This window comes from Pan paniscus, chromosome 6 (genome assembly GCF_029289425.2).
Source record: "Pan paniscus chromosome 6, NHGRI_mPanPan1-v2.0_pri, whole genome shotgun sequence".
In the NCBI taxonomy this organism is placed as follows: domain Eukaryota; kingdom Metazoa; phylum Chordata; class Mammalia; order Primates; family Hominidae; genus Pan; species Pan paniscus.
The window spans coordinates 7,650,945-7,678,262 of record NC_073255.2 but is presented as its reverse complement, the minus strand read 5'-3'; the positions used below and the strand labels follow the sequence as shown (position 1 = coordinate 7,678,262).

The 27,318-nt window shown below is 55.2% G+C and overlaps 1 protein-coding gene across 8 annotated transcripts in view; it reads right to left on the bottom strand.

The window, feature by feature from the left end:
- The window catches only part of AMZ1 (archaelysin family metallopeptidase 1), a 47,919-nt gene that overhangs the window by 6,493 nt on the left and 14,108 nt on the right, over nucleotides 1-27,318 (bottom strand). For 4 of the 8 annotated variants that reach the window (XM_055115690.1, XM_055115687.2, XM_055115688.2 and 1 more), the window contains 6 exons: nucleotides 19,928-20,449; nucleotides 17,792-17,959; nucleotides 11,967-12,095; nucleotides 11,440-11,609; nucleotides 10,857-11,033; nucleotides 1,025-8,312 (listed from right to left, as the gene is read on the bottom strand). In XM_055115690.1, coding sequence (XP_054971665.1) covers nucleotides 7,764-8,312; nucleotides 10,857-11,033; nucleotides 11,440-11,609; nucleotides 11,967-12,095; nucleotides 17,792-17,959; nucleotides 19,928-20,231 — 1,497 coding nt within the window. In that variant the 5' untranslated portion in view covers nucleotides 20,232-20,449 and the 3' untranslated portion in view covers nucleotides 1,025-7,763. Of the gene's footprint in view, nucleotides 1-1,024; nucleotides 8,313-9,836; nucleotides 9,961-10,504; nucleotides 10,578-10,856; nucleotides 11,034-11,439; nucleotides 11,610-11,966; nucleotides 12,096-17,791; nucleotides 17,960-19,927; nucleotides 20,450-27,318 lie in introns of those variants that run through there. The other 4 variants (XM_055115694.2, XM_055115693.2, XR_008626143.2 and 1 more) reach the window with 4 other exon arrangements.

The window sequence follows — 27,318 nt, the reverse complement described above, 5'->3', positions numbered from 1 at the left end:
ACTTGGGTGTTTCACTTGAGGTCAGGAGTTCAAGACCAGCCTGGCCAGCACGGTAAAACCCCGTCTCTACTAAAAATACAAAAATTAGCCAGGCTTGGTGGCAGGCGCCTGTAGTCCCAGCTACTTGGGAGGCTGAGACAGGAGAATCGTTTGAACCCAGAAGGCGGAGGTTGCAGTGAGCCAAGATCGCACCACTGGACTCCAGCCTGGGCAACACAGACTCTGTCTCAATAAATAAAAATTCAAAAAAATAATGATCCCCTCCAGCCCCCAAAACACACACTAGTCTTTCCTTTTTGTCACAGCGCATAAAAAGTGTTCACCCCGACGTGGGGAGACATGGAAACGGGGAGTGAACATTTGTGAAGTGACTCTTCATTTGACAGGTGTTTTAAAAGCCTCCAGCAGTGACTAAGTGTTTGTGGATGGGCGTCCGCGTGGGTAGATGAACCGGTCCACGTCAGCAGAGGAGCCGAGTCTCAGAGGGGAGCCGCGCTTTGCACGGAAAGCTCTGCAGCAGTGCATGGCAGCCCTGTCGGTAGGTTCCCGTCGGCTCCTTGCCTTCTCAAATGCAAGGAATTGCTTATCGAATTCAACAGACACATTCTCTTTTCATTTAGCCTTCCAGAATTTCATCCTCTTCGTTTAAGCCCTTTTTAAAATTTGGAGTTGAGGCTGGGCACGGTGGCTGACACCTGTAATCCTAGCACTTTGGGAGGCTAAGGTGGGTGGATCACGAGGTCAGGAGTTTGAGACCAGCCTGGCCAAGGTGGTGAAACCCCATTTCTACTAAAAATACAAAAATTAGCCGGGCATGGTGTGGCAGGCACCTGTAATCCCATCTACGTGGGAGGCTGAGGCAGGAGAATTGCTTGAAACTGGAAGGCAGAGGTTGCAGCGAGCCGAGATCACACCATTGCACTCCAGCCTGGGCAAAAAGAGCGAAACTCCATCTCAAAAAAAAAAAAAAATTGGGGTTGATAGCATTTATTAATTTTGAGAATGAAAATGTAAGATGTAAGCATTATAGAAAAGCTGAGTAACAATTTATTTTGTATATCAAAGTCGTCCATCAATCATTGTAGTATAAAATGCTCCAGGTGTATTTCCGCTTGGACTGGATTTTTAAAAATAACTGTGCCATACAATCGAGCGGTGATCAAAGCTCATGTAATTAGGGCTAAGTCGTTCCCGTTGGGAGAGGCTATTGTGGGGCTTGTGCGTCGGGCCAAGGGATGCTCTGGGCTCTGCTGTTGGAGCAGAGGAGGGAGCTCTGCCAGGCGCGCTGGCCTTTGCGCTCTTTAGGCATTGCTCCTGCTCGGGGGTCCGTGACAGACATCAGGTTATGCCATCAAGAGCCCCACGTGAAACAACTGCCTCCAAGTGGTGCAGGCGGGAGAGGCGGCCAGAGGATGGCAGGAATGAAGAGACACCCCCCTTCCGACAGGGGCCACCTGCCGTTCTGTCGGAGGAGTTGGGTTGGCAGCCGGCACAGCTGCTGCCCGCATCCTGCCCATCCAGTAAAGGCCTCGAGCCCTCACAAGGGGGCGCCCAAGAGGATGGCCACCACCCACCCAGAAGGGCACAGGTAGAATGTGGTAGAAGTTTGATCTCACTTCAGATGGGGGGAAAAAAAAAAGTCGCCTGTTCTTGCAGCTTCCCTCCCTCTTTCCTTCCTGCTCATACATTTGGAATAAATGGCCGGAGCTCTCCTGTACCCCTGCCTGTGTTAAGCGACCCTGAGAAAAAGCGTGTTCTCTGCCGCTTCCAACCCACTCCGTTTCCCGTGGTTTCTGTGACTCCCCTGTTCCCAGAGGCCTACCCCAGGTGGGCAGAGCACAGGGAGACGACAAAGTCCCGGAGAGCCGGACGCAGCTCGGCCCTGGCCTGCCCGCTTCTCCCTGACCACGAGACCAAGCCCGGCTGCACAAGCGCTGTCCTGTTAGAAGGGACAGTGGAGCTTCTACGTGAGAAAGTGTTGGAAGAAATGGTGAAGAGTCCACTGCCTTCTGCTGCTGAAAGCCTGACCGAGAGGGGCGTCGGCTTCAGACTGGACCCCACGCTGCCCCCGGGAGCCGTCAGCCGCGCTCATCACCTTTCTCCACGTGCCAGGTGAGTGGGCGCCCGCGGCTGCCACCAGCGTCCAGGAGTCAGGGCTGAACAAAACACGTCCCCATTCCTTCCCGCTGGTCACAGACCACGAGACAGACTCACGAAGCGCGGTGAGGGCCCTTGAACGGGAGATGGTCTTGGACTCAACAAAGACGTGTTGGCCTTTGCTGAGAAGGGACGGTTCAGTCATGCTGTATCCAGAAAACCAGGCACGCTGTGGCGGGCAGAGCACCCTGCCTGAGAGAGAAAATGAACACTGGGCCCACAGTCAGGAGAGCCAGGGCTCTCGGCAGCAGAGGAGCCCCAGGGTGGAGCCACGTGTCTCCATGCCGGGCTCAGTTTCCATGTAACAGAAGTGCGTTCATTAAAAAGCCCAGGGAGCAGGCATCGAGGGAGGCCTCAGTGGTGGAATCGGGTAGGTGTCGTCTCTGGTTAATCTTGCGAGAGCTCGGGCCCCTCTCAGAGAGGGCAGGAGGTTGGACGGGCCTGGCTGCCGCGGACCCTCTGAAGGCCATTCTGGAGCCGCCGGGGGAGGCAGGGGCCGCCATGTTTGCTCGACTCCGGTGACTATTTGGATTTGCCTCATCGTCACGGGAACACTGCAGCGGGGAAGAGTTGGACTGAACGCGTGGTGACCCCAGGACACTTCTTGGAAATTGCTTTTTAAAATAAACCCCTGACATCAGCCTGTTTTCATTTGCCTCCCTACCCAAGAAGCTGAGTTCAAAAATAAACCTCCGTTCTTCCGGGTTCTCATTCATCAAGGTGCTGCTGTAGGATGTCAGAAAAGAGAAGGCTCGGCCGGCCGTCTCCGCCCGCAATCTGCATCTGTTTTTAACAGCGTTCGCAGGCCAGGGCTCTTTACACTCAAGCCGGAAGTGTTTCCTAGATTACCCTGCGGTGTTTATCTTTGACAGCCTCGTGTTCCAAGAGCCATAAATTTGCTGCTGCTTTAGGTTTCCTTGAAACTGGGCACCTCTGTGTGCAGTTGCCCCACAGGGATCACAGCTAGATTTCAGCTCTGGAGCAGCCTGCGTGCGGGGTGAGCTCCAGAGAGCCCTTGGGTACAGGGCGAGCTGCTTCCCGGGGCCTCTCCCAGGACGGCAGCCAGGCCCCCGTGAGTCTCTCACTCCTACTGGAGCTGCAAAGCCAGCTTAGAGGACGGGCCGTCCTTTGCTTCCAGCACACAGGCAGGCAGACCCAGTTCAGGTCTATGAGCCCCGTCGCGAAGCCCTGATTCTGTCTTCACGGGGATAAAAATATTCCTGTGCAGGCCTCGCCCTCCTTTTATAAACAAAACAAATCAGTGAAGCCCCAGCAACCGCGGGGGTGTTTTCGTTGGCACCTCACCTAAGAGTGCCGGCCACCCACCCAGGCCTCTCCTCAGAGTCCGAAGGAGCTGCACGGGCCAGAAAGCCTCCTGGTTATCAGAACCGAGGGACGTGGGTGCCGGTGTGTGGGGGCTGCTCAGGGATCGGGGTGCAGGCCTCCCGCGTCCGTGCGCCTTCTTACTCTCTTCCTGCTCAGACCGCTCCAGCTTGCTTAGAAAGCTGCACAACAGCGAGAGAACTCGGGGTTCAAGCAAGAACAGACTGCGCCTCAACTTCCGCTCTGCCGTTTCTGAGGCTCCAGCCCTTACCAGTCCCATCGGGACTGCCACAGCCATACGGTGGGGATGCAGCCATCTGCCTTACAGGTCATTTCGAGACTCGATGATGATGTAAAAAAAATTCCGTTACATAGGAAGGACTCGTTACATAGGAAGGACTCCTTAAGCGGTGGAGTTGACTGACCCACTAGGGAAGACTTGCCTGTCCAGATGGGCCTTGGGCAGGGCAGCCGGTCCCTCCCTCCGAGGCCTGGCCGTCCCTGCCTGGTGGGTCTGCAGAGCAGCTCCCTTGGCACTGTATGGAGACGGTCTGCGTGTAGGTGTGTCCCTGGAATGTTCTAGCCTCCCCCTTTGAACTTGGTGGGATCTAAATTTGGACTCCCAGCTTTATCACTCATGCTTTGATTAAGCCATTTTATGTTTATTTAAGGCTTTTGGAGATTTCGTTCATCGGGGAAAGGTCTGAAGCAAATATTAACAGGTCGGCATCCCTCCCTCCTCACCCATGCTCTGGAAACGGGGATGGTGGCAGAGCTCCACTCACTGTCCTGTGCCCTCAGGGTTCACACCATGGACAGGAGTCGGGATGCTGCTTCTCCCCTCTCTCCCCTCTGACAATGAGTTTGGGCTTTTTGGGGAGGAAGAGAGGGAAAAGAATGAGATTTCGGAAGAGGACTGCGGGGCTGCCTGAAGAGAGATTTGCCTCAGAGGGGACACTGCTTCTCACCCCTTCATCAAAGCATGGCTGTGACGTGGGAGTGTGTATTCTAGCCCCTTCAGAAGGCACGTGTTAGCTTCCCCAGACTCATCGCACACACAGCAATACAGATAACATCTGTCGTGACCTGAAACTATTTTTAGCTCCATGAGGCCCCGCTGACTTGGCTTACCAAGATGGGTGAGGCTCTCCGAAGAGAGGTCATCGTCAAGCTGGAAGACCCATCCTTGTGAATTCAGGGGCTTCTGACAGATGAGACGAGAAAGTAATTCGGTGGACTTTGCACATGTTTAAAAACTGAAAGAACCGTGGCCCTGTGTGTCTTGGAAACCATCATCTCTAAATTTAATCTCAGTTCAACTTCTGCAGCACTTAAGTTGAGAAAGATTCGTGAGCTGTGACCTTCCTCGAGAAGGCAGCCCTCATTCTCTCCTCTGCCTTAGCGTCTTTCCTGGTGACTGTCCCAAGTCACTCTTCACCACAGCAGAGACAGAACCTGGGGCTAACACGGGGGAGAGGAGGGAAACCAATTTCTCTTCCTCAAAGTTGCATTTCAAAACAGTCCTCCTAACAGCTGTCTTAAAAAATTTCACTCACATCTGCAAGTTGGTAAAGGCTGCAGATAAAAGGAGTTTTTTTTAGTGGTTTGCTCCTTCCCACTTCAAAACGCTTTTTTGGGACACGCATCACAGCTGAGGGTCAAAGGACACGGGTACAGAGAGCGCCGAGGCTTCGGTCATAACCGCAGTGCGCTCCCACCCTCAGCCTGAGCCAGGCTGTTCTATTTTTATCACCTCTGTTTAATCTCGCATCACTCCAGCGGTTAACCTTTTGCAGAAGATGAAGGAAATCGGAAAACAGGTCAGGTCACCTCGCAGGTGCACCAGCCAAATCCCCACAGTGAACGCCGAGTGGGGCTGACTGTTCATGAACGGCCACAGCGATATTCTGTTGTCTCACATTCCCTGCCACGTCCCCTCCCCGTGAACCTGGGGTGGGGTCCTTGTCACTGCCACCGTGGAGTGCAGGAAAGGTGACGCTCTGTGACATGAGGCCGAGTTAGGAAAGGCCACAGAGCTTCCATCTGACCCTCCCGATGTCCACCTTAGGAGGGCAACTGCCATATTGTGAGGAAGCCCAGGTCCCTTTCTGAAAGTGACCCTCTCTTTTCGTCTCCCCTCTTTATTCTGGCACAGTTACCTCCCAGGTCACTGTCATGCCCCTTAGAAGCCATGCAAAAGAGAAGGGTATGGATGAAGGTCCTAATGCTACATCTGAGCTTCTCTGAAATCAAGACATACTTGTCCCTTTGCATTTTCCGGGACCAGGAGCCTGCTGTCTGGCTCTGGCTGCCCTGTTTGTCCGGTTTCCTCCCAACTAAGAAGATGCCCCTCCTCCATGGAGAGTCTCACGTGGGCAGGAACCAAGGCCTGAGATTCCCAGCCAACTTCCACTTGGCAGCTGTGTGAACGAACCCTCCAGTCGAGCCACAGGGGCAAACCGTCTCCACCGAGCTCTGCCCAAGTTACAAATTCATGAGCTAGACTGTGGTGATTTTAAGCCACTAAGTTTTGGGTGGTTGTTTGCATCAACAGCCACCAGGCTCCGGCTTTCACCTTCTGTTACTGCAGGGCGCTCTGCCGGCACCTTCCGTTGGTCACTTTCTGAAAGGCCTAGCTCTTCATCTCCCCTCCCAGGTCACTGTCATGCCTCTTTGAAGCTACACAAAAGAGAACGGGACGAAGATCCTAATGCTACTTCTGAGCTGCATCTTTGCTTCTCTGAAGTCAACACGGAGTGGGACCAGGACCGGGAGCCTTCAGTCGGCCTCCACCAATGTCAGATTCACAAGGAAGCCTCAGCCCACCTCACCTGCATAGCCCTTCTAGTTTTAGTTTTGTATTTTGTTTTTCTTAGAAGCCCTCCATAACCGTGTGAGCCACCCACCCACAAAAGGTCCAAGCTGTCCTGTGCTTGCCTCTCTCCAGATGAGGGTGCGCGAGCTGTGACCCCGCCCTCGTCACTCCGAAGGGATTCCGCTGTCAGAACCGGAAGTCTCTCTCCCAGAGACCCTCCACCACAGGCTGAGGGGGTACGTGTGACAATAAAAGGGTCAATTCCTCAGGAAGACACAACAATCAAATGTGCATGGACGTAAAGGAGCTTCAAAGTGCAGGAAGCAAAATCCGGCAAAACTAAAGGGAGACAGATCAAATGCCCAGCCATGGCAGTAATACCCCTCTCTCAGCAACTGACAGAGCTAGACCGAAAAAAAAGGAAAGACAGATCATCTGATCACCACCTCCAGCTACTTGGTACTGACAGCGTGGCCGCCTTTGCCAAGAAACTGTCCCAAAAACATCACCACAGTTGATCTTCCCCACGGTGAGCTGTAGCCGCCTCAGGAATAAGGGGGCCTCTGCCCTCAGTGCACGTCAGACACCCTCACCTCCTGCAGTGTTTGTCAGAAGAGATGCCTGGAGAGCCCCAGTGAAGTCCGTCAGGATCAGGATGCTGTTAGCGCCACAGAACGTGACACTGTGTGTGTGCATGTGGTTGACGCCTGAGATGATAGAGACAAAACCTCGTCACTTCCCCTTTAGGGAGGAGACTCAGCCTTGGAAGCTGGGTGGCAGTGTGGAGCCCGTTTGCCCCCAGGGTCACTCCTCATCTGATCATCTGAGCCAGCCTCTCCAGCTCCAGCTATAAATAACTGAAGGGCAGGCCCGCAGCCTGGAAAGAGACAGGACGCACGCTGCTTCCTTCTGCCTCTGCAGGGGAGAGGGCTCTGTCCCAACCTCAGCGCAGTCCGGGTTGTACTCCACGAGAAGCACCCAGGATCAGGGAGGCCTCTCCATGTGTGCAGGCCCCTGGGAGCGGCTGGCTGGGACACAGGAGTTGAAGGAGGCGCCTGAAGACAGGTGGTCTGTGGCTTCTGCAAAGAACCTTTTTTTTTCTGGAGACAGTCTTGCTGTGTGGCCCAGACTGCAGTACAGTGGTATGATCACATCCCACTGCAGCCTCGACCTCCTAGGCTCAAGCAATCCCCCCACCTCAGCCTCCTGAATAGCTGGGAACACAGGCATGAACCACTTCATCCAGCTAATTTTTTAATTTTTCTTTTGTAGAGGCAGAGTCTCTCTCACCATGTTGCCCAGTCTGGTCTCAAACTCCTGGCCTCTCAAAGTGATGGGATGACAGGCCTGAGCCACCACCCAGGCAGACCCTTCCTCTTTATCCCTGGCAGGTCAGTAGTGGCCTCAGCTACTGGACAGTGCTGGCCAGCATCCTTAGGGAAGGAGACGTAGGGCAGCCCCTGCTGTACTAACTCTCTTCCCCATCCCAGGGACGGGGGGCTGACTCTGCTCTGGCGAGTTTTCGGGCACTCAGCTTCCTCCTCAGGGAGGAGAACTTGTCCCCCAGCACCTTGCGCAGCCCCACGCTGTCCCTGCTGCTGGGTGGGTCCTGCCTGGTGGCCGGGAGCTGGCCCGTGAACATCTCCCAGCGGTCGAGGGCGTCCACAGCTCTGTCCACCTGCACCAGGTCCTCCTCTGCCACTTGCCGCTGCAGGGCCTGGATGCACATGGCCAGCCACCGTTCATGCTCCTTGATGGCCTCCGCAGGGCCCCCAGGTGGCAGCGGAGCCTCTGAGGCCGCCAGGTAGCTCAGCCCTTCCTCTGGCCCCGAGGCGAAGGTGTGACTCCAGGCATCAGGGGTGAGGGGCTCCGACACGCTGGTGCCGGGCTCTGAGTCACTCTCGCAGCACATGCCCGAGTCGGCGCTGGCAGGTGGGGTGTCCTCCCACACTGACGGCTCCCCCGCCTCCTGGCTGGGCCACGTCCCCACCACCGCCTGAGTCCAGGTGTAGAGTCTCTAAGAGGGAGAAACACAGGCTGAGTTTGCTCCGTGCCAGCCCTTGTCTAGCCAGGGAACTGCCAGGAGACCTCCTTACCTAAGGGGACCCCACCGTCCTCAGTTACCCAGGGGCGGGAGTCAGGCTGGTGGTGTGAGGGCTCTTGTGACCAGCACCCTTTGAGGACTCACGTCCAGGCTGTGCCAGAGTAGGAGGTACCCACCCCCAAGAGCTCACCGTTCAGGAACTTCGCAAGCTCCTTGTCATCCAAAGTTAGAACACTTAACATTTTTCGTTTTTTTAGACAGAGGCTCACTCTGTTGGCCAGGCTGGAGTGCAGTGCTGCGATCTCAGCTCACTGCAACCTCCCCCTCCCAGGTTCAAGCAATTCTCCTGCGTCGGCCTCCTGAGTAGCAGGGATTTTACAGGTTCCTGCCAGCATGCCTGGCTAATTTTTACATTTTTTAGTGGAGACAGGGTTTCACCATGTTAGCCAGGCTGGTCTCAAACTCCTGACCTCAGATGACCCACCCACCTCGGTCTCCCAAAGTGCTGGGATTACAGGTGTGAGCCACGGCACCCACCCAGAAAGCGTATAATTAAATAAAATTTTAAATTTTAAAGCAAAGGTGTGGGCATGGTGGCTCACCCTTGTAATCCCAGCACAGGGAGGCAGAGGCAGGAGGATCACTTGAACCCAGGAGTTCAAGACCAGCCTGGGCAACATAGTGAGACCACAAGGGGGAAAAAAATGTAAAGCAAAGGCAGTACTTGAAACTCACTTCCTAAATGTTTTCTCCGTTTCACTCTTACCTCTGCTCTCAAGGTTAGTCTTCTCTCCTTCATCTGTACAGGGGACACGCAGTTTAACAAGGTCCCACTGCACATCTGTTCCCAACTGAGCACTCACTGACATCAGATTGGGAGCTCACATCAGCCATGGTGAGACTGTTTACACCACAGGAAGTGGCAGAGACCACAAGTCAGGCGTTCTTCAAGAGGCATTTCACTGATTGCTGTCAGTGGACAGCAGTGACCTTTTCTGGCCAGGCCCTTGGTTGGCTCTCCAGCACCTCCCAGAGCCCTGGGACAGCAGGTGACCTCACATCCACACCACTGCCCTCCCTACAACAGCCAGGAGGGCCAGGCCACCCTGGAGTGCCTTTGCTCTGGCCCTCTTCCCTCCACAGCCTCAGGAGATGGTGCTCACGGAAGGGAGAGAGCTCCAGGCAGGAGGAGGAGCTACCCCCTCCAGCTCAGATCCAGGTGGATCCAGGCTATGCCAGGTCAGCACGTGTAGGGAGGGGCATACACTTTCTAAAAGTTCATGTCAGATGGTTGCACAAGACCCCAAGTGAAGGCATCAAATGAGAGCTCTCAACCCTTTCTGCAGACCAAGCTGCCCCTGTGCCTGTTACACAGCCTCACGAGGGTACTAAGAGCTGCCCCTTGACGGGGCACAGCTGGCAGCAGCAACCTTTACAAGGCATCACCAGGTGCTGACCAGCCATCACGCCACCTGTACCCTCGGGAGATGCTCCTACCCTCAGCCACGGCTGTGCCTGGGCTCCCCCCAAGTCACAGGCTCTTCTCCTTCCACTTGGAAAAGCTGTTTCCTCTGTGCCCCCTTCACCTTTCCTTGACTGCCAGAGTCTTCAGAGAGGATCCCTGCAGAGAGATTCCAGCACTGTGAGCTAGAAATGCCAAAATGCCACGGCCTCTAGTTCAGCGTCACCCAGGAGCCTGCAAGATGCAGCTCCTCACTCTACCCCAGAAGGAAGGAGGGCCCAGCTGGGCCCTGCAGGGGATTCTGACAGGCTCGGTCCGGGAACCACACCCCCACTTGCCTCAACGGGTGGGAAGAGGATGCAGGGGCTTTCCAGCACGGTTTCATTGACTGCTCTGGTGCCTGTACGCAGTGAGCACCTTATAACTGGTTTTAGTCCAAAGCTGGGTTTAAAGAAAAATTACCACCACCTGCCTTTGCACTCAGAACTCAGAGTAAAGCTTTTGAGCTTGCAAACAAATGTCCATGAATACGGACAAGCCCTTTGCTCGGCAACCCCACCCAGGCGACAGAGGGAGTTAGGAATGGAGGCCGCCTCCAACACAGCCTTGTTGTGTCAGCTCCCACCTCCTCCCAAGGGGCCTGTGCCTCCTCTGAGCAGCAGTGACCCAAGTGTGGGTGACGGGAAAGAAAAGAGAAAGTTACCCTGGGAAGACCGTGCCACCCGCCGGCTGCACCAGGAAGTCCCCTCCCGGCTGGGCTCCAATGCCGGCTCTTCCTGACAGAGGGAGAAAAGCCGTCGTCCCCACTCCACCCTGCTGCAACCTCCCAGTCACAGCCACCACACGCAGGCCCTGGCAGGACTCGACCTACCGCCGCCAGTGAGATCTGGATGGAGCTCAACCCCAGCGCAGGTCCCAGGGCTCTGCACTGCCTGGAACCCAGCAGTTGACAAAGCCTGTGTGCGGTCCCCGTGCCCTGCGTGGCCTCCAGGTGGCGCTCGCGGGCCTCCGGAGCGCAGGTCCCAGCAGCCAGGCAGCGCAACTCAGCCACTCACCTGGTACCTCTCGATGAGCCTGAAACCCAGGACATGCTGCAGCTTCCTCAGGCAGATGGGACAGAGGTCCAGGGGCCGCCGCAGGGCCTCGTCCAGGCTGAGCGCACCCTGCATGAGGCAGCGGAGCCAGCGGCAGTTCCCCAGGCCCAGAAGGTGGCAGAGCTCGTGGCACGTGACCTGGGGGGAAGGCCACCAAGCACCTTGCCTCACTGCCTTGCCCCTGCATCCGGCAGATCCCCAGGCAGCCCCAGCAGGACCAAAATGAGGACCTGGGTGAGGCCGGATGGCCGGGAGGTGGTCCGGGCGCCCTCCCCCTGCCCCAGGCAGCACAGGCCACATTCAGGGCCGCAGGGGAAAGGTGAGTCAGGGTGGGAGGCCCTGGGGAGGCCACACAGGATAGGGGCTTGGGGCTCTAATCCCTCCCCTGCTGCTTCATAGCTGTGTAGCCTTGCTTTCCTCGTTCCATAGAGTTAGGGGTCCATCCACTTCACTGTGAGGATGGGGCAGTGTAACAGACCGACGCACCGCGGGCTCAGACAGCACCCTCCTGTCCCCTCTTACCAGCCCCAGAGCCCCCACCCACCTTGCAGCACTGAACCATCCCCAGGGCACTGAAGCACAGGGCCCAGCCCCTGTCCTGCAGGGGGGCCTCAGGGCCGTCTGCTGCTGCCTCTACCAGGGCCGGATCAGGGGCGCTGGGCCCCGACTTCGGGAATTCCCCTGAGAACCGGGCGAAGCTGCAGATGCCCACTTCTGGAGAGAGATGGAGAGAAGGGCACTCTCAGGGGTCAGCCTTGGCTCTGGGGGCCCACCATCAAACCCACCTCATGCTCTCATGCAAGCTGGCCATGGCCCAAGGACATACCAGTCCTGGGAGGCCCTGTCCTGCCCACATGAAGTTGGGCCCTGGGGCAGACGCCACAGCTGAGGAACAGCCCCTATGCCATTCCTCAGGAGGAGCTGGAAGGGGCCACCTATGCCCATGCACAGGTGTTGACTTCCACCAGGAGGGTGCTTGAAGCAAGAGCAAAGAGGGTGCCCTGCAGCCATGGGGGCCACAGCCCCATGCCAGGCTACCCCCCAGGCACAGCTGCTGCGGCCCCGGCTCACCGTGCCCTGGAAGGAACTTGCTGAAGGTGAAGCTCCAGGCCTCGTGGGGGTACAGGTCAGACAGTGTGAGGCCCAGCACACACAGCGCGTCCCCTGGCTTGTTGTTCTTCAAGAAGGACAGGATGCCGTCTGCGGGGAGAGGGCCAGAGGACGGGGTCAGGAGGCAGCCGGGGACCCCCATCTTCCAGGCTCAGGCTGGCACACCCTGTCATCCTCTTCCTCTGCCTGGGCCCTGCCCCTTCCCAAGTCAGGTCTGGGCCACCAGCATTTGGTGTGACCTGAGGGCCAGGGCCATTTGGAGATCAGGACATGATAAGTCTCAGAGGCCATGGACAGCCAAGTGGGGACGCTGGAGAGGCAGCCAGGCCAACAAGACTGGCGCTTGCAGCCCCAGGAAGGAGAAGCCACCTCAGCAGCTGAGCAACAGCCCCAGAGAGTCCACGTCTCAGCCCGGGGACCTGTGAGTCCCCACGGCAAAAGGGGCTGCAGATAATTAAAGATCTTGGGATGGGGGCGTTATTCTACATCAGCCAGCTGAGCCTGATGCCATCACAAGAACCCTCGGTGAGGCCAGGCACGGTGGCTCACACCTGTGATCCCAGTAATTCGGGAGGCCGAGATGGGCAGATCACCTGAGGTCAGGAGTTCGAGACCAGCCTGGCCAACATGACAAAACCCCATCTCTACTAAAAATACAAAATGAGCCGGGCATGGTGGTGTGTGCCTGTAATCCCAACTACTCAGGAGGCTGAGACAGGAGAATTGCTTGAACCCAGGAGGTAGAGGTGGCAATGAGCTGACATCATGCCACTGCCCTCTAGCCTGGGCAACAGAGCCAGACTCCATCTCAAAAAAAAAAAAAAAAAAAAAAAGTCCTCGTTAGAGGCAGCAGGGGGTCTGGGTGAGAACGTGAGGCCCGAGGGCACTGCAGGGCTGGCTCGGAGGAAGGGCCATTAGCCAAGGATACGGGTGCCTCTAGAAGCTGGAAAGGGCAGGAAATGGATTCTCCCTGGAGTCTCCTGGAGCCAACCCTTGACTTTAGCCGGGGCGGTGGGGGCGCTCCTGACCCACAGCACTGTGAGATCACAGTGGGTCATCCAAGCTAGCAAGTTGTGTAACTTGTTAGCATGGTTCCCAGGAGCATGAGTGTGGACAGATAGAGGAGAGGCCCAGGGGCTGAACCTGGGCACGATGGCATCAAAGCCGGGAAACCAGGAGCCCAGGGAGGGAAGGGGGCAGAGCAGCTACCGCGGGCCCAGGAAACCCGGAGAGGGTCTCAGAGTTAGTGCAGAGAGGAGGGGTTGGGGCACAGAGGCACACCAGAGAAAAGTGTTTTCGAAGGAGTTCTACCCTTAAAAGGAACAGATTGGCAAGGAGGTTTTTCTGTGTGTGTGGTTTTTTGTTTTTTGTTTTTTGAGATGGAGTGTTGCTTTGTTGCCCAGGCTGCAGTGTAGTGGCACTATCTATCTCAGTTCCCTGTAACCTCTGCCTCCCAGGTTCAAGTGATTCTCCTGCCTCAGCTTCCTAAGTAGCAGGGATTACAGGCACGTGCCATCACACCCAGCTAATTTTTGTATTTTTAGTAGAAAGGAGATTTCACCATGTTGGTCAAGCTGGTCTCAAACTCCTACCCTCATGATCCGTCTGCCTCGGCCTCCCAAAGTGCTGGGATTACAGGCATGAGCCACCACAGCTGGCCATGTGTTTGTTTTTGAGATAACATCCCATTCTGTCACCCAGGCTGGAGTACAATCACAGCTCACGCTGCAGTCTCCACCTCCTGGGCTCAAGCAATCTTCCTGCCTCAGCCTCCTGAGCAGCTGGGTAATTGATTGACAATGATGCTAACGAGGTGATGATTGATTGACAAGGATGCCAACGAGGTGATGATGACTGACAGTGATGATTGTTGTGGATCAAGTTATGTCCCCCAAAAAGACAGGTGGAAGTCCTAACGCCCGGAACCTGCCATTGTTTGGAAACAGGATCTGTGCAGATGTAATCCAGTTAAGATGATGTCATGAAGGAGACCCAATGACTGGAGTCTTAGAAGAGACGCAGAGGCACATGGCATAAAGCTCACGGGAAGTCAAAGGCCGAGGTTGGAGTTGTGCATCTGGAAGCCACAGAGGGCCGGGCATTGCCAGCAACCTCCAGAAGCTGGAGGCAGCCAGGAAGCACCCTCCACGGAGCCTTCTGAGACCGCGTGGCCCTGCCAAAACCTTGGTTAAGAACTGCAGGCTCCAGCGATGTGAGACAAGAAATGTCCCTAAGCCACCCAGTTTGTGGTACTTTGTTACGGCAGTCCCAGGAAACCAATACAGTGATCCAAAGCATGCTACTCTCTGGGCAAGATGGCAGGACCCCATCTCTACAACAATCAAAATAATTAGCCAGGTGTGATGGCATGTGTCTGCGGTCCCAGCTACTTGGGAGGCTGAGGCAGAGGAGCCCAGGAGTTCAAGGCTGCAGGGAGCTATGATCACACCACTGCGCTTAAGCCTGGGTGACAAAGCAAGACCCCATCTCTAAAAAAAAAATTAAAAACCAGGCTGAGCTGACCCCACAAATGCAACCCGGCATACCCTCTGGGTTCCACCTGCTTTTGAACCTTCCCGAGTGCATGTCCTTTTCCCGAGGGCTCCCCCGTGCACTTCTGAAGTGTGGGGCTGGGGGAAACAGCAGTTTGTCCACTAAGCAGAGGGGGTGGAAAGCCCTGGAGTGACCCTTGTGGGACTTGGTGCTGTCTCTGAGCTGCCACAGTCCTGGCACGGACAGGTCAGAGGCTGTAACAGGTGAGACGCACCGCATATGGCGTGGGGGAGGTGAGGAGAGCTGAGGCTGCAGAGGCCAAGCCTGAGAGGCACAGGGTCCCCGGCTGTGTTTTAGGGCCAGGGCCAAGGCAGGCCACACTGCCCCCAGGCCCCACTGTAGGACCTCAGGGGCTGGGGAAGCCTGTGGAATATAGGCTGTACCCAGAAAGCAGGCCAGGACAAAGAAACATGCCACCTAGGGGGTGGCACCCCACCCCAACCAGGGGACACCTATCAACCCCCAAATTTCAACAGTGGCTGCTCCCTGTAACAGTACACTAGGGAATTTAGACAACCCTCCCACCAAAAGATGGCCAGACAGGCAGAGTGAATGACAAAGAACAGCTGCTTCCAACACCCACGATGGGGAGGAGTGGATTAAGGATAAAGGTTTGGTGGCCGGTAGAGGGGTAGAGAGCCGCCCTCTATATGATTATGGTGATGGCCACGTGATGTATGCATGTGTCAAGACTCAGAACCTTACACTAAAAAGGATGAATTTTACTATCTAAATTACACCTCAATAACCAAGGCAGAGACCTAATGAGAAAAACGGGGAGGATTGGAGCTCAAACAGATGAAGCTGGACTGTTTCTGGGGTGGGGGAGTGGGCAGGATGACCCTGACATGCTTCCTGCCCTGGGAGGGATGTGGAGCCCTGGGGACCATCAGAATGACCCAGAAAAGCTTCATGTCTTTGTCCCACAGTCAGCCCTTTGGTGCCTGGCAGAAGGAAAAGAAAATCCTCTATGGTGAAAAACATCGGCCCAGGCCAAAAATTCTCAAAGTTAAACTAATTTTTCCAATAAGATGCCTAACTAACAATCGAAAATAACAAGGCACAATGAGGCAGGATAACTGAGACAAAATTAGCAGAAATAACAAATACAGGCACATGGGCACTCCAGATAGTGTAATCGTCAGACAGATGGTCAAGCAACTATGTTCATGGACATCAATGCTGAACTTAAAGAAGTGTCATAGGCAACTGAGACCTATAAAAACGTGACACTGGGCCGGGCGCAGTGGCTCACACCTGTAATCCCAGCACTTTGGGAGACCGAGGCAGGCGGATCACGAGGTCAGGAGATCGAGATCATCCTGGCTAACACGGTAAAACCCCGTCTCTACTAAATATGCAAAAAAAAAAGCCAGGCACAGTACTGGGCGCCTGTAGACCCAGCTACTCAGGAGGCTGAGGCAGGAGAATGGCATGAACCCAGGAGGCGGAGCTTGCAGTGAGCCGAGATCATGCCACTGCACTCCAGCCTGGGTGACACAGCAAGACTCCGTCTAAAAAAAAAAAAAAAAAAAAGCGTGACACTGCTAATTTCAAAAAGAATCCACTGGAAACTGTAGAACTCACAAACATGACAACTGAAATTAGGAACACAATATATGGGGGTTGTGATTTTTTTTAATGATCGGGTCTTGTTCTGTCACCCAGGATAGAGGGGAATACAGTAGCACGATCACAGCTCACTGCAGTTTCAAACTCTCAGCCTCCCAAGTAGCTGAGACTATAGATGTGTGCCACCACTGCCAGCTATTTTTATATTTTTTGCACAGACAGGGTCTGGCCTAGTTGCCCAGGCTGGTCTTGAACACCTGCCATCAAGCTATCCTCCCACCTCAGCCTCTCAAAGTACTGGGATTACAGGTGTGAGCCACCATGTCCAGCCTCAATATATGGGTTTAAGAGTACCTTAGATGAGGCCAGGCAGGGTGGCTCACGCCTATAATCCCAGCACTTTGGGAGGCCAAGGCAGGCAGATCATGAGGTCAGGAGATCGAGACCATCCTGGCTAACACGGTGAAATCCCGTCTCTACTAAAAATACAAAAAAATTAGCTGGGCATGGTGGCAGCCGCCTGTAGTCCCAGCTACGCGGGAGGCTGAGGCAGGAGAAGGGCGTGAACCCGGAAGGCAGAGCTTGCCATGAGCCCAGATTGCACCACTGCACTCCAGCCTGGGCGACAGAGCAAGATTCTGTCTCAGAAAAAAAAAGTACCTTGTATGTGACTCCAGAGACAGTAAGCCTTAGCCAAAGGATGAGAATAAATTCAGACTAAAGCATGAATGATCATAAAAGATATTATAGAGAAGAGAGTAAGATGGATTAATATACATTCAGTTGGAGTCATAGGAGAGAAGAGAATGGGGCAGAGGTGATAACTGACAAAAGCAGCAATGGCTGAGAGTATCCCATAACTGATGAAAGCTGTCCATCCGCTCATTCCAGCCCCTTTGAGGCCCTCCCTAAACTTGAGTCTAGGTTTCCTATCCACCAACAGAGCCCTCACTTCACCTCTGCCTCTCAACCCCGCCTCACACTCTCCAGTCACCAGCGACCCTCAGGGAAGGGGCAAGGGCTTGAGGGTTGGGGGCTTCCAGGCACATGTAAAGTACTACGCAAAGACGGAAGGTTGGAGCCATGCTGAGTGGCCTTAGAAGGGCTCATTTCAAGCCAGTGACAGTGACTCACGCCTGTCATCCCAGCACTTTGGGAGGCTGAGGCAGGCAGATCACTTGAGGTCAGGAGTTCAAGACCAGCCTGGCCAACACAGTGAGACCCTGTCTCAACTAAAAATACAAAAATTAGCCGGGTGTGGTGGGCGCTTTTAGTCCCAGCTACTCAGAAGGCTGAGGCAGGAGAATCGCTTGAACCCGGGAGGTTGCAGTGAGCCGAGATCGCACCACTGCACTCCAGCCTGGGTGACAGAGCGAGACTCCGTCTCAAAAAAATGACAAAAAAAGAAGGGCTCGCTTCTCCTGCTCTGCATGCTCCGGCGTTTTCCTGTGGGCACTGGCTGTGTGGTCAGGTCCCCAGACACTCCTGGGTGGGAAGAAGGAGCTCTCCGGCTCGGTCCTGCTTCCCAAACCCTGGGGAATGGATGTTTCCCAGCAAAAAGGAAGAAAAGCTTCCTTTCCTCTCCTGGGCGCCTTCCTCCCACCTCTTCCTTCCGGAAGGGGCCTGCCTTGGCCTGAGCCGCGGCTGCCGTCCTCACTCACCTGTGTGGAGCTGGAGCCTGTCAGAGTCCCGGCTGGGCCGCGAGGAGCAGCGGATGGACGCGGCTGCCACCGACGGCAGGCACTTGACGCGCAGGCCCAGGAAGAAGGCCTCCGTGCAGCTGCACAGCTGGTGTAGCAGGGAGTTTCCCACCGGCTCCTCGCTCAGGTCTGGTGGGAGAGCAGCGCCGTCAGCCCTGCGACGCCCCTGCCCGCCTGGGACCCTCTCCCCGGGAATCGCTCGCAGACACCGGCCTGCTGGGTAAACAAGGCCAATGTGGACCTACCCTGACAGCAAGCGGAACGTCGGGCTTAGAAAAGGGATGGAAAGCATGACTTTTTCAAAAGGGCAAACACCGAGGGACACAGAGGAAAGATTCATGCACAGATGAAAGGACAGCAGTGACAATCGCATACGAGCTCAGGGAGGGAGCAGGCAGGGACTCACCAGGGACAGGGACTTCTAGGGTTAGCGCCAGGCACTGCAGCTGAGCAGGCAGCACACAGAGCCGAGCCACCTGGCTGCAAAATTCCAGCCTGACTGGGGCAGAGAGCAAGACAGAGCTGGGCTGCCTGGCTGCAAAAAGCCAGCCTGGCTGGGGCAGACAGCAGGACACAGAGCCAGGCTGCATGGCTGCAAAATGCCAGCCTGGCTGGGGCAGAGAGTAGCACACGAGGGTGCAGGTCGAGGCTGGAGAGGCAGCAGGGAGCTCCCAGGGCAGCCCCTGGAGGGATGCACACACCAGATCACAGGTCAGGAGGACAGATGGACAAGGACCAAGGGTAGAGGCCAGGAGACCAGTGAGAAATCAGCTGCCGGGACTCCAGGCCAGCAGCATCAGCCTCACCCAGGAAAGGAGGGAAATGCAGAGCCTGGCCCAGCCCCCACCTCCTGACCCGGCCCCTGTGTCTCAACAACATGCCCATGTGTCAGCGCGTCAGAGCTTGGGACACCAGGCTCTGAGCCATTAGCAGGGAGGTGGAGGGAAGCGGGTGGCTCCCAAGCTGCTGGATTGGCTGCTGTGGGGTGGTGGATGCTGAGACCAAGGGACACCCGCAGGATTTGGGTCCTGAGGGGCAGGAAAGGGGCTGCGTGGACCACCAGGGCTGGTGACAAGCCTGCGTGGGGCAAAGCCAGGCGAGGTCCAGCTCTGTTCTGGCTTGCTGTCGAGATGCCAAAAGGCGTAGTGTGCTGGTCAGAAGTGGACGCCAGCCCTTTCCTCCTCTCCGAGCCCAAGAGCCCCCGTCCCGTGTGCTGTCTCTGCCAGGCTGCTCTTGGCATGTGAGAGGCACAGAGCTGGCCCTGCCCCTCGCGCTCCCCGCACCTGCCTGGGCCGTTCCCTTCTGAGCATGGATGCCTGTTGTCTCGGCCCCCCATTCACCCTGGGTCCCCCAGACTCTGCCAGACACAGAGCTCTGAGGACAGTGACCACTCTGGGCCCTCAAGCCCCCACCCTGCTCAGCCCAGCCCCTCCCACTATAGCATCAGGATGAGCACCCCAGCCCCAGGGTCAAACAGACCTGCGTTCCAGTCCCGTCCCTACCAGTGACCAGCTCTGCCACTCACACAGGTCAAGGGACCTCTCCCTGCTTCCATTTCCTTGCCTGCGAAATGGGCTGATCCTCATTTCGGCACCCCCAAAGAGAAAGTGGTCTTTTTTTTTTTGAGACAGTCTCACTTCATCACCCAGGCTGGAGTGCAGTGGCATGATCTCAGCTCACTGCAACCTCTGTCTCCCAGGTTCAAGCGATTCTCCTGCCTCAGCCTCCTGAATAACTGGGATTACAGGTGTGCACCACCACACCCGGCGTGATCTGTATACAGCCCGCAGCACAGTGCCTGGGATGGCTCTAGTTTCAACAGGCGTAGCCAGGACCGTGCACATCTGGATGAGGCCACACCTGCATGTGGACCAGTCCCAGAGCCTGGGCCGTCTGAGCATCGTGTCAGGATGGGGTGGGAGGAAGGAAGCCTTGGCCCAGCCAGGACCTCCCTGCCTCCACCCTGGCATCCCATACACCCAGGGCCCTCTTCCCTCATTTCAGTCCTGCCTGGGGGCTATGCACAGACATCCCCCCCTTGTGCTATATATAAGCTGGTCCCCCAGGAGCGTGCCGATGGCTGCAGGTGTCCCGTACCTATCGGCTGTAGGTAGATGTGCTTCCGAGCCAGGCGGGGCTTCCGGTGCTGCAGGGAGGCGTGGAAGGTCTGGAAGTCCTCGGGGGCCTCGGGTCGGCTCAGGAGCCAGTCGAAGCCCGTGCGGATGAGCAGGGTGCAGAAGAGCGTCCTCTGTGGGTTGTAGGCCTCGGCCAGGAAGAGCCGCTCGGCAGGGGAGAAGGCGGACACATACAGCTGCTGCAGGGCTGCGTCAGTGGAGACCAGAGCGTCCTTCAAGGCCCGGGGCCCGAAGCTGAACTCCTGTGCGGGTCTACACTGCAGCATGGTGGGCGGGCAGGGCCTGGCCACTCCTGGGAGCCCCTGCTGCTGTCCATGGGCCACCCGGGGGACGGCCACGGTCTTGTCCAGAATCTTCCCTCGGGCTGATCCGAGTGGCTACCGGGGGCTCCCTGCAGACAGACACTGGTCCAAGGGCCCTCAAGGCCCAGCTCTGCCTGGTCCTGGACGCTCTCAGGCATGGGCGCTTCTGGGCCCACAGCACCCTGTGGATGACACGAACAGGGGTCCCCTCACTGCCGAGCACACAGGGCCCGATGTCCCAGGCAAGGGATGGGCCGCTCCTGCCCAGGCCTGGGGAGAAGCTCTGCAGAGGACGAGGGTGTCAGAGGGAGCCCTGGCCCCTCCAGGACACAGCACTGCCACCCAGCGAGGTTGGAAGTACACATTCAACCACTTCATCTTCTCTAGCAGGTTGGGTCCCATGGGCCACCCAGGGGACGGTCACAGTCTCTTCCAGAAGCTTCCCTCATCCAGAACTGGGTATGGGGAAGTACCTCCCGCTCAGCAGGGGCAGGGACATGTGTCCATGGGCCCCCACAGAAGGGCAGGGGCCCCCAAGGCCTTTCTTCCATTCCCTCTTACCAGCCAACTCTGTCTAGAGGCCTTGGAGGCAAGAGAGACCTCCTCCCCTCCCTGCAGAGCTAGAAGGGCCCCTCCAGGTGGAAACCAAATGCTCCTCTCCACGGCATGATCACTAAGTGTGCATCCTCACCTGGGTCCCCCCATCACCTGGGGTTCCTCCTTACCCAGAGCCCCCATCATCTGGGGTTCCTCCTCACCCAGAGCCCCTATCACCTAGGGACCCCCCAACACCCAAGAACTCCCATCACGGCAGCTCTTCATCCCAATTACAAGCTTTCCTAGCAGGTCCCTGTGCGCCCAGCAAGCATATGTTTGGGGGGGGCGGGGGTACACAGCCCCAACAGCACCCAGACGTCCCCAGGACACACGTGAGGGCCCGAGATCCAGATGAAGCAGTCAGGGCAGGCGTTTGTGCCAAACCCCACCAGCTAGAAACATGGAGAAGCGGAGAAGCAACAGCGGATTTCAACGCCCAGGACGGACCAGGTAGGGAGGAGACGGTGGGGGGCGTGGAGCTGGCAGAACCATGACAAAGCCGCCCTGCAAAACAGATGCTCTGACCGGAGCAGCAGCTAGGCAACCCCACACTTAGGAACACGCCTGAGAGTCGTCACCGCACGCTTGGTTCCGGGCTACATTTATGTCTCTGTTCAGAGACTGTGAGACCTGCCAGGGCGGATGGAGAGTGGGCTGGGCAGGGGAAGCCTCGCAGAACAGATAAAAGCAAAGGGGTGGTTGTGGGGAGAGGCTAGAAATGAACCAGAAACCACAGAAGGGGGATGCACAAATAATACAGCCAGGCAGGTGCAGCTAAGGACGTGTGAATAGACCCTTATGAATCAGCAGCCCTCGGACAAGCTTCCTGTAGAAAGCTGAGCTAGACACGCAAAACCCATTTGTCTACAGACCGTCAAGTTGCAAGACCTGCCAGTCCTAGCCGGAAAACCAGAAACAGCTTTGTTTTTGCAGGGAGAATGAACAGCCCTATTCTCTCTTTAACTAACCCTGATTTCTTTTTTAGAGATAGGGTCTCGCTGTGTCGTCCAGGCTGGAGTGCAGTGGCGCAATCATAGCTCACTGCAGCCTCCAACTCCTGAGCTCAAGCGATCCTCCTGCTTCAGCCTCCCAAGTAGCTGGGAATACAAGTGTGTACCATGTCCTGCTAATTTTTGTATTTTTTGTAGAGACGGGGGTCTCACTATGTTGCCCAGGCTGGTCTCAAACTCCTGGGCTCAAGCAATCCTCTCTCCTCAACCTCCCGAAGTGCGTCAGCCACTGCACACAGACCCCCCCACCCCCAACTTCTTTTTGTTTTTTAGATGGAGTCTTGCTGTGTCGCCCAGGCTAGAATGCAGTGTCGTGATCTGGGCTCACTGCAACCTCCACCTCCCGGGTTCAAGCAATTCTCCTGCCCCAGCCTCCCAAGTGGCTGGGATTACAGGTGCCCCCCACCATGCTAGGCTAATTTTTGTGTTCTTAGTAGAAACAGGGTTTCACCATGTTGGCCAGGCTGGTCTCAAACTCCTGACCTCAAGTGATCCGACTGCCTCTGCCTCCCAAAGTGCTGGGATTACAGGCATGAGCCACCGTGCCTGTTTGGTTTTTTTACTTGTTTTTTGCTTGTTTTTTGTTTTGTTTTTTTTAACAGAATGGTTCTAGCTCTGTGCCCAGGCTGGAGTACGGTGGCACAATCATGGCTCACAGTAGCCTCCTGAGTAGTGGCAACATGGGCATACATACCACACCTGGCCCACTAACTCCAGTTTCACACATTCATCTGGAAAATACATGTATATGTGCTCATATTCCTATGTATATGTGAATACATAAATAAATTTGATATATGTAATTTATACATTTTCTTTTGGGGAAAATGTGACACAGCTGTATATACATGTGTGCACACAAATATACACAAATATATTTTTTTCCAGAGGAACGTACTGGCTTAGAGTAGCGGAGGGGCTGGTACTGAATTTCCACTGAGATCACTGCCAGCCTGGAGCTTTCTATAACTTCTTTCTCCAAATACATTTTACAAATTTAAGATCCAACTGCATATATAATCCTGTATCTTTTTGCTTCATAAATCTTGAGCATTTTCCAAATTCTTAAACATTCTACAAAAATGCTATTTTTGGCTGAGTGTGGTGGCTCTCACCTGTAATCCCAGCACTTTAGGAGGCTGAGGTGGGTGGATCACTTGAGCCTAGGAGTTCAAGACCAGCCCAGGCAACATGGCAAAATCTCATCTCTACTAAAAACACAAAAAATTAGCCGGGCACGGTGACGCACACCTGTAGTCCCAGCAACTCAGGAGGCTGAGGTGGAAGGATCACCTGAGCCCAGAAAGTCAAGGCTGCAGTGAGCCATGATCATGCCACTGCACTCCAGCCTGGAGGAGGGAGTGAGACCCTGTCTCAAAAAAACAACAAATTTAAAATTTATTTTAAAAAATAAAAAATAGAGCCAGGCGCAGCAGCTCACGCCTGTAATCCCAGCACTTTGGGAGGCCGAGGCTGGTGGATCACCCGAGGTGAGGAGTTCAAGACCATCCTGGCTAATCCGGTGAAACCCCATCTCTACTAAAAATACAAAAATTAGCCGGGCGTGGTGGCACATGCCTGTAATTCCAGCTACTCAAGAGGCAGAAGAATCACTTGAACCCGGGAGGCGGAGGTTGCAGTGAGCCGAGATCGCGCCACCGCACTCCAGCTTGGGCACTGCAGCGAGGCTCTGTCTCAAAAATAAAAAATAAATAAAAATGTTACTTTCAACCACTGCCCAAAAACGCCATAATGAACATCTTTGTATACATAAGTCTGTGTTTCCATCTCCTCAAGATGGACTCCTAGAAGGGAAAATTCCACATGTGGATGTTTAAAGGATGGTGATTTGTATTGCAAATTGCTTTGCAGAAAGATCACACCAGCTTACAATCCCACCAGCCCTCAAGGTTTTTTGCTTTTGTTTTTTGTTTTTGTTTTCGAGACAGAGTCTCCCTCTACCCCAGGCTGGAGTGCAGTAGCACGATCTTTGCTCACTGCAACCTCCACTTTCTGGGTTCAAGCGATTCTCCTGCCTCAGCCTCCCAAGTAGTTGGGACTACAGGCACCCACCACCATGCGCAGCTAATTTTTGTATTTTTAGTGGAGACAAGGTTTCACCATGTTGGCCAGGTTGCTCTTGAACTCCTGACCTCAAGGGGATCTGCCCACCTCAGCCTCCCAAAGTGCTGGGATTACAGGCATGAGCCACCACACCTGGCCAGCCCTGGAAGTTCTAAGTCATCAGCAGCAGATAAAAATGACTATTGGCCAGGCGCGGTGGCTCACGCCTGTAATCCCAGCACTTTGGGAGGCCAAGGCGGGTGGATCACGAGGTCAGGAGATCGAGACCATCCTGGCTAACATGGTGAAACGCCGTCTCTACTAAAAATACAAAAAAATTAGCCGGGCGTGGTGGCAGGCACCTGTAGTCCCAGTTACTTGGGAGGCTGAGGCAGGAGAATGGTGTGAACCTGGGAGGCAGAGCTTGCAGTGAGCCGAGATCGCGCCACTGCACTCCAGCCTGGGTGACAGAGCAAGACTCCATCTTAAAAAAAACAGACAAAAAAAAATGACTATCAAGAGCCATAAACCACACTGTGTTCCAGGCAGGGCTTCATTGCTTTAACCCTCAGAGAAGTGGGTGCAGTTTTTGTCCCCATTTTCAAGAGGGTGAAACCGAGGTGGAGTAGGGTTAAATCTAACTTAAGCAACACCATGCCACACCAGAATCAGAGGTTGTGGGGGGCGGGGCGGGGGGGTTGGAACACACAGATTTTGTTTTCTAATAATAGTTATGTCCATTTCCTTTTTTTTTTGTTTTTCCAAGACAGTTTCACTCTGTCACCCAGGCTGGAGTCCAATGGCGCTATCTTGGCTCATTGCAACCTCCACCTCCGGGCTCAAGTGATTCTCCTGCCTCAGCCTCCGGAGTAGCTGGGCCTACAGGTGCCCGCCACCACGCCCGGCTAATTTTGTATTTTTAGTAGAGACAGGGTTTCACCATGTTAGTCAGGCTGGTCTCGAACTCCTGACCTCAAGTGATCCATCTGCCTTGGACTCCCAAAGTGCTGGGATTATAGGCATGAGCCACTGCGCCCGGCCTTTTTTTCTTTTTTAAATGAGACAGGATCTCCCTGTGTTGCCCAGGCTGTGTTGCCCAGGCTGGAGTGCTGTGGTGCACTCAGCTCTGCAGCCTCCAACTCCTGGGCTCAAGCAGTCCTCCTGCCTTGGCCTCCTGAGTAGCTGAGACTACAGACATGTACCAACACGCCCAGACAATTTTTTTTTTTTTTGTAGAGAAGGGTCTCACTATATTGCCCAGGCTGGTCTTGAACTCCGAGGCTCAAGCAATCCTCCCTTATTGGCCTCCCAAAGTGCTGGGATTATAAGACTGAGCCACCACATGGGCCTGAACATGCAGATTTTCAAGCATCATGGTTCCCATCACCATGGGAAGCAGGGCCCCACCTTGCCGGGACCACCTGGGTTCTATGCAGACCGAGCCTGTGCCCAGACCCCCATGCCCACCACCACACTCCAGCGTGGGTCTCACTCCTGGACTCTTGGAGTGAACAGGGCAGTCCTGGCAGGTTCACACCAGGGTGGAATTCCCGCTTCTGGACCATAAAGGAAGAAAGAAACATCAGATGCACAGATGATGGACAGGACCAGATCCTGTGGCCATGGAAAGGGCCATAGTGGGCAAGTCTTGCAGGAGGGCCAGAGGCTGAGCAAGGAGGAGCCGTGAGGACAGACCCAAGTCAGCCAGAAGCAGCTGAGAGATACACGATCAGTGGTACCAAAAGAGGCCGGGCGGGTCCCAGGGCAGGTGAACGCACGGGTTCATTCATTTATCCAATATATATAAAATAATAGGCCGGACGCGATGGCTCACGCCTGGAATCCCACCACCTTGGGAAGTCGAGGCAGGCGGATCACTCGAGGTCAGGAGTTCGAGACCAGCCTGGCCAACATGGTGAAACCCTGTTTCTACTAAAAGTACAAAAATTAGCCAGGCGTGGTGGCACATGCCTGTAATCCCAGCTACTCGGGAGGCTGAGGCAGGAGAATCGCTTGAATCCAGGAGACAGAGGTTGCAGCGAGCCGAGATCGCGCCACTGCACTCCAGCCTGAGTGACAGAGCGAGACTTCATCTCAAAAAAATAAATATATATTATATATGAGATTTTAGTATATACGATAATATATTAATGTAGTATAATCTCACATGTATATTTATAGGATTATGACCAGGTACGGTGGCTCACACCTGTAATCCCAGTACTTCGGGAGGCAGAAGGATCACGTGAGCAGGGGCGGCCAAGGCCAGCCTGGGGAAACATAGACCTCACCTCTACTCTATGAAAATAAAATAAGGATTTATTATGAGAATTGGCTCACAGGCCTCAGAAGCTGAGGAGTCTTACAGTGTGCTGCCTACTAGCCAGAGACCCAGGGAAGCCCGAGGCGTGATTCAAACTCACCTCAGGTCCGAAGGCCTGAGAACCAGGGCAGCCGATGGTGGACATCCAGTCCCAGGGCAAGAGAGGATGACATGTCCCAGCTCCAGCGGCAAGGCAGGAAATGAGGGGTGAACTCCTCCTCCCTCTGCCGTCTGTTCTATACAGGGTCTTGAGGGATTGGAAGGTGCCCAGCCACTTGGGGAGGGCAGTCCACCTTCCTGAACCCACTGTCCTAATCCTAATGTCATCTCGAGCACCCTCACAGACACGTCCAGGAACGGTGTTGCATCAGGCACCCTGTGGCCCAGTTCAGCGGACTCGTGACAGTGACATCAGCTGCCGAGGGCTTCCTGGGTGCTGGGCCCTGTGCTGGGGGTTTTCCAACATGAGTGGACAAAACAGAGGTCCCTGGCCCCATGGAGTTTAGATGCTCCAGCAGGAAGGCAGGTGGCAAAAGTGCTAAGTAAAGAGCATACATGGTAGGTTAGAAGGTGACAGGTCCTGTTGGAAAAAGAAAAGGCTGGCTCTCTGCAGTGGCTCATGCCTGCATTCCCAGCACTTTGGGAGGCCGAGGCGGGCGGATCACGAGGTCAGGAGATCGAGACCATCCTGGCTAACACGGTGAAACCCTGTCTCTACTAAAAATACAAAAAATTAGCCAGGCATGGTGGCGGGCGCCTATAGTCCTAGCTACTCTGGAGGCTGAGGCAGGAGAATGGCGTGAACCCGGGAGGCGGAGCTTGCAGTGAGTGGAGATCGCGCCACTGCACTCCAGCCTGGGCCACAGAGCAAGACTCCATCTCAAAAAACAAAACAAAACAAAACAAAAAATTAGCTGGGTGTGGTGGCACACATCTGTGGTCCCAGTTACTCCAGAGGCTGAGGTCAGAGGAAGTCTCCAGCCCAGGAGTCCAAGGCTGCAGTGAGCTGTGATCGCACCACTGCACTCCAGCCTGGATGACAGCAAGACCCTGTGTC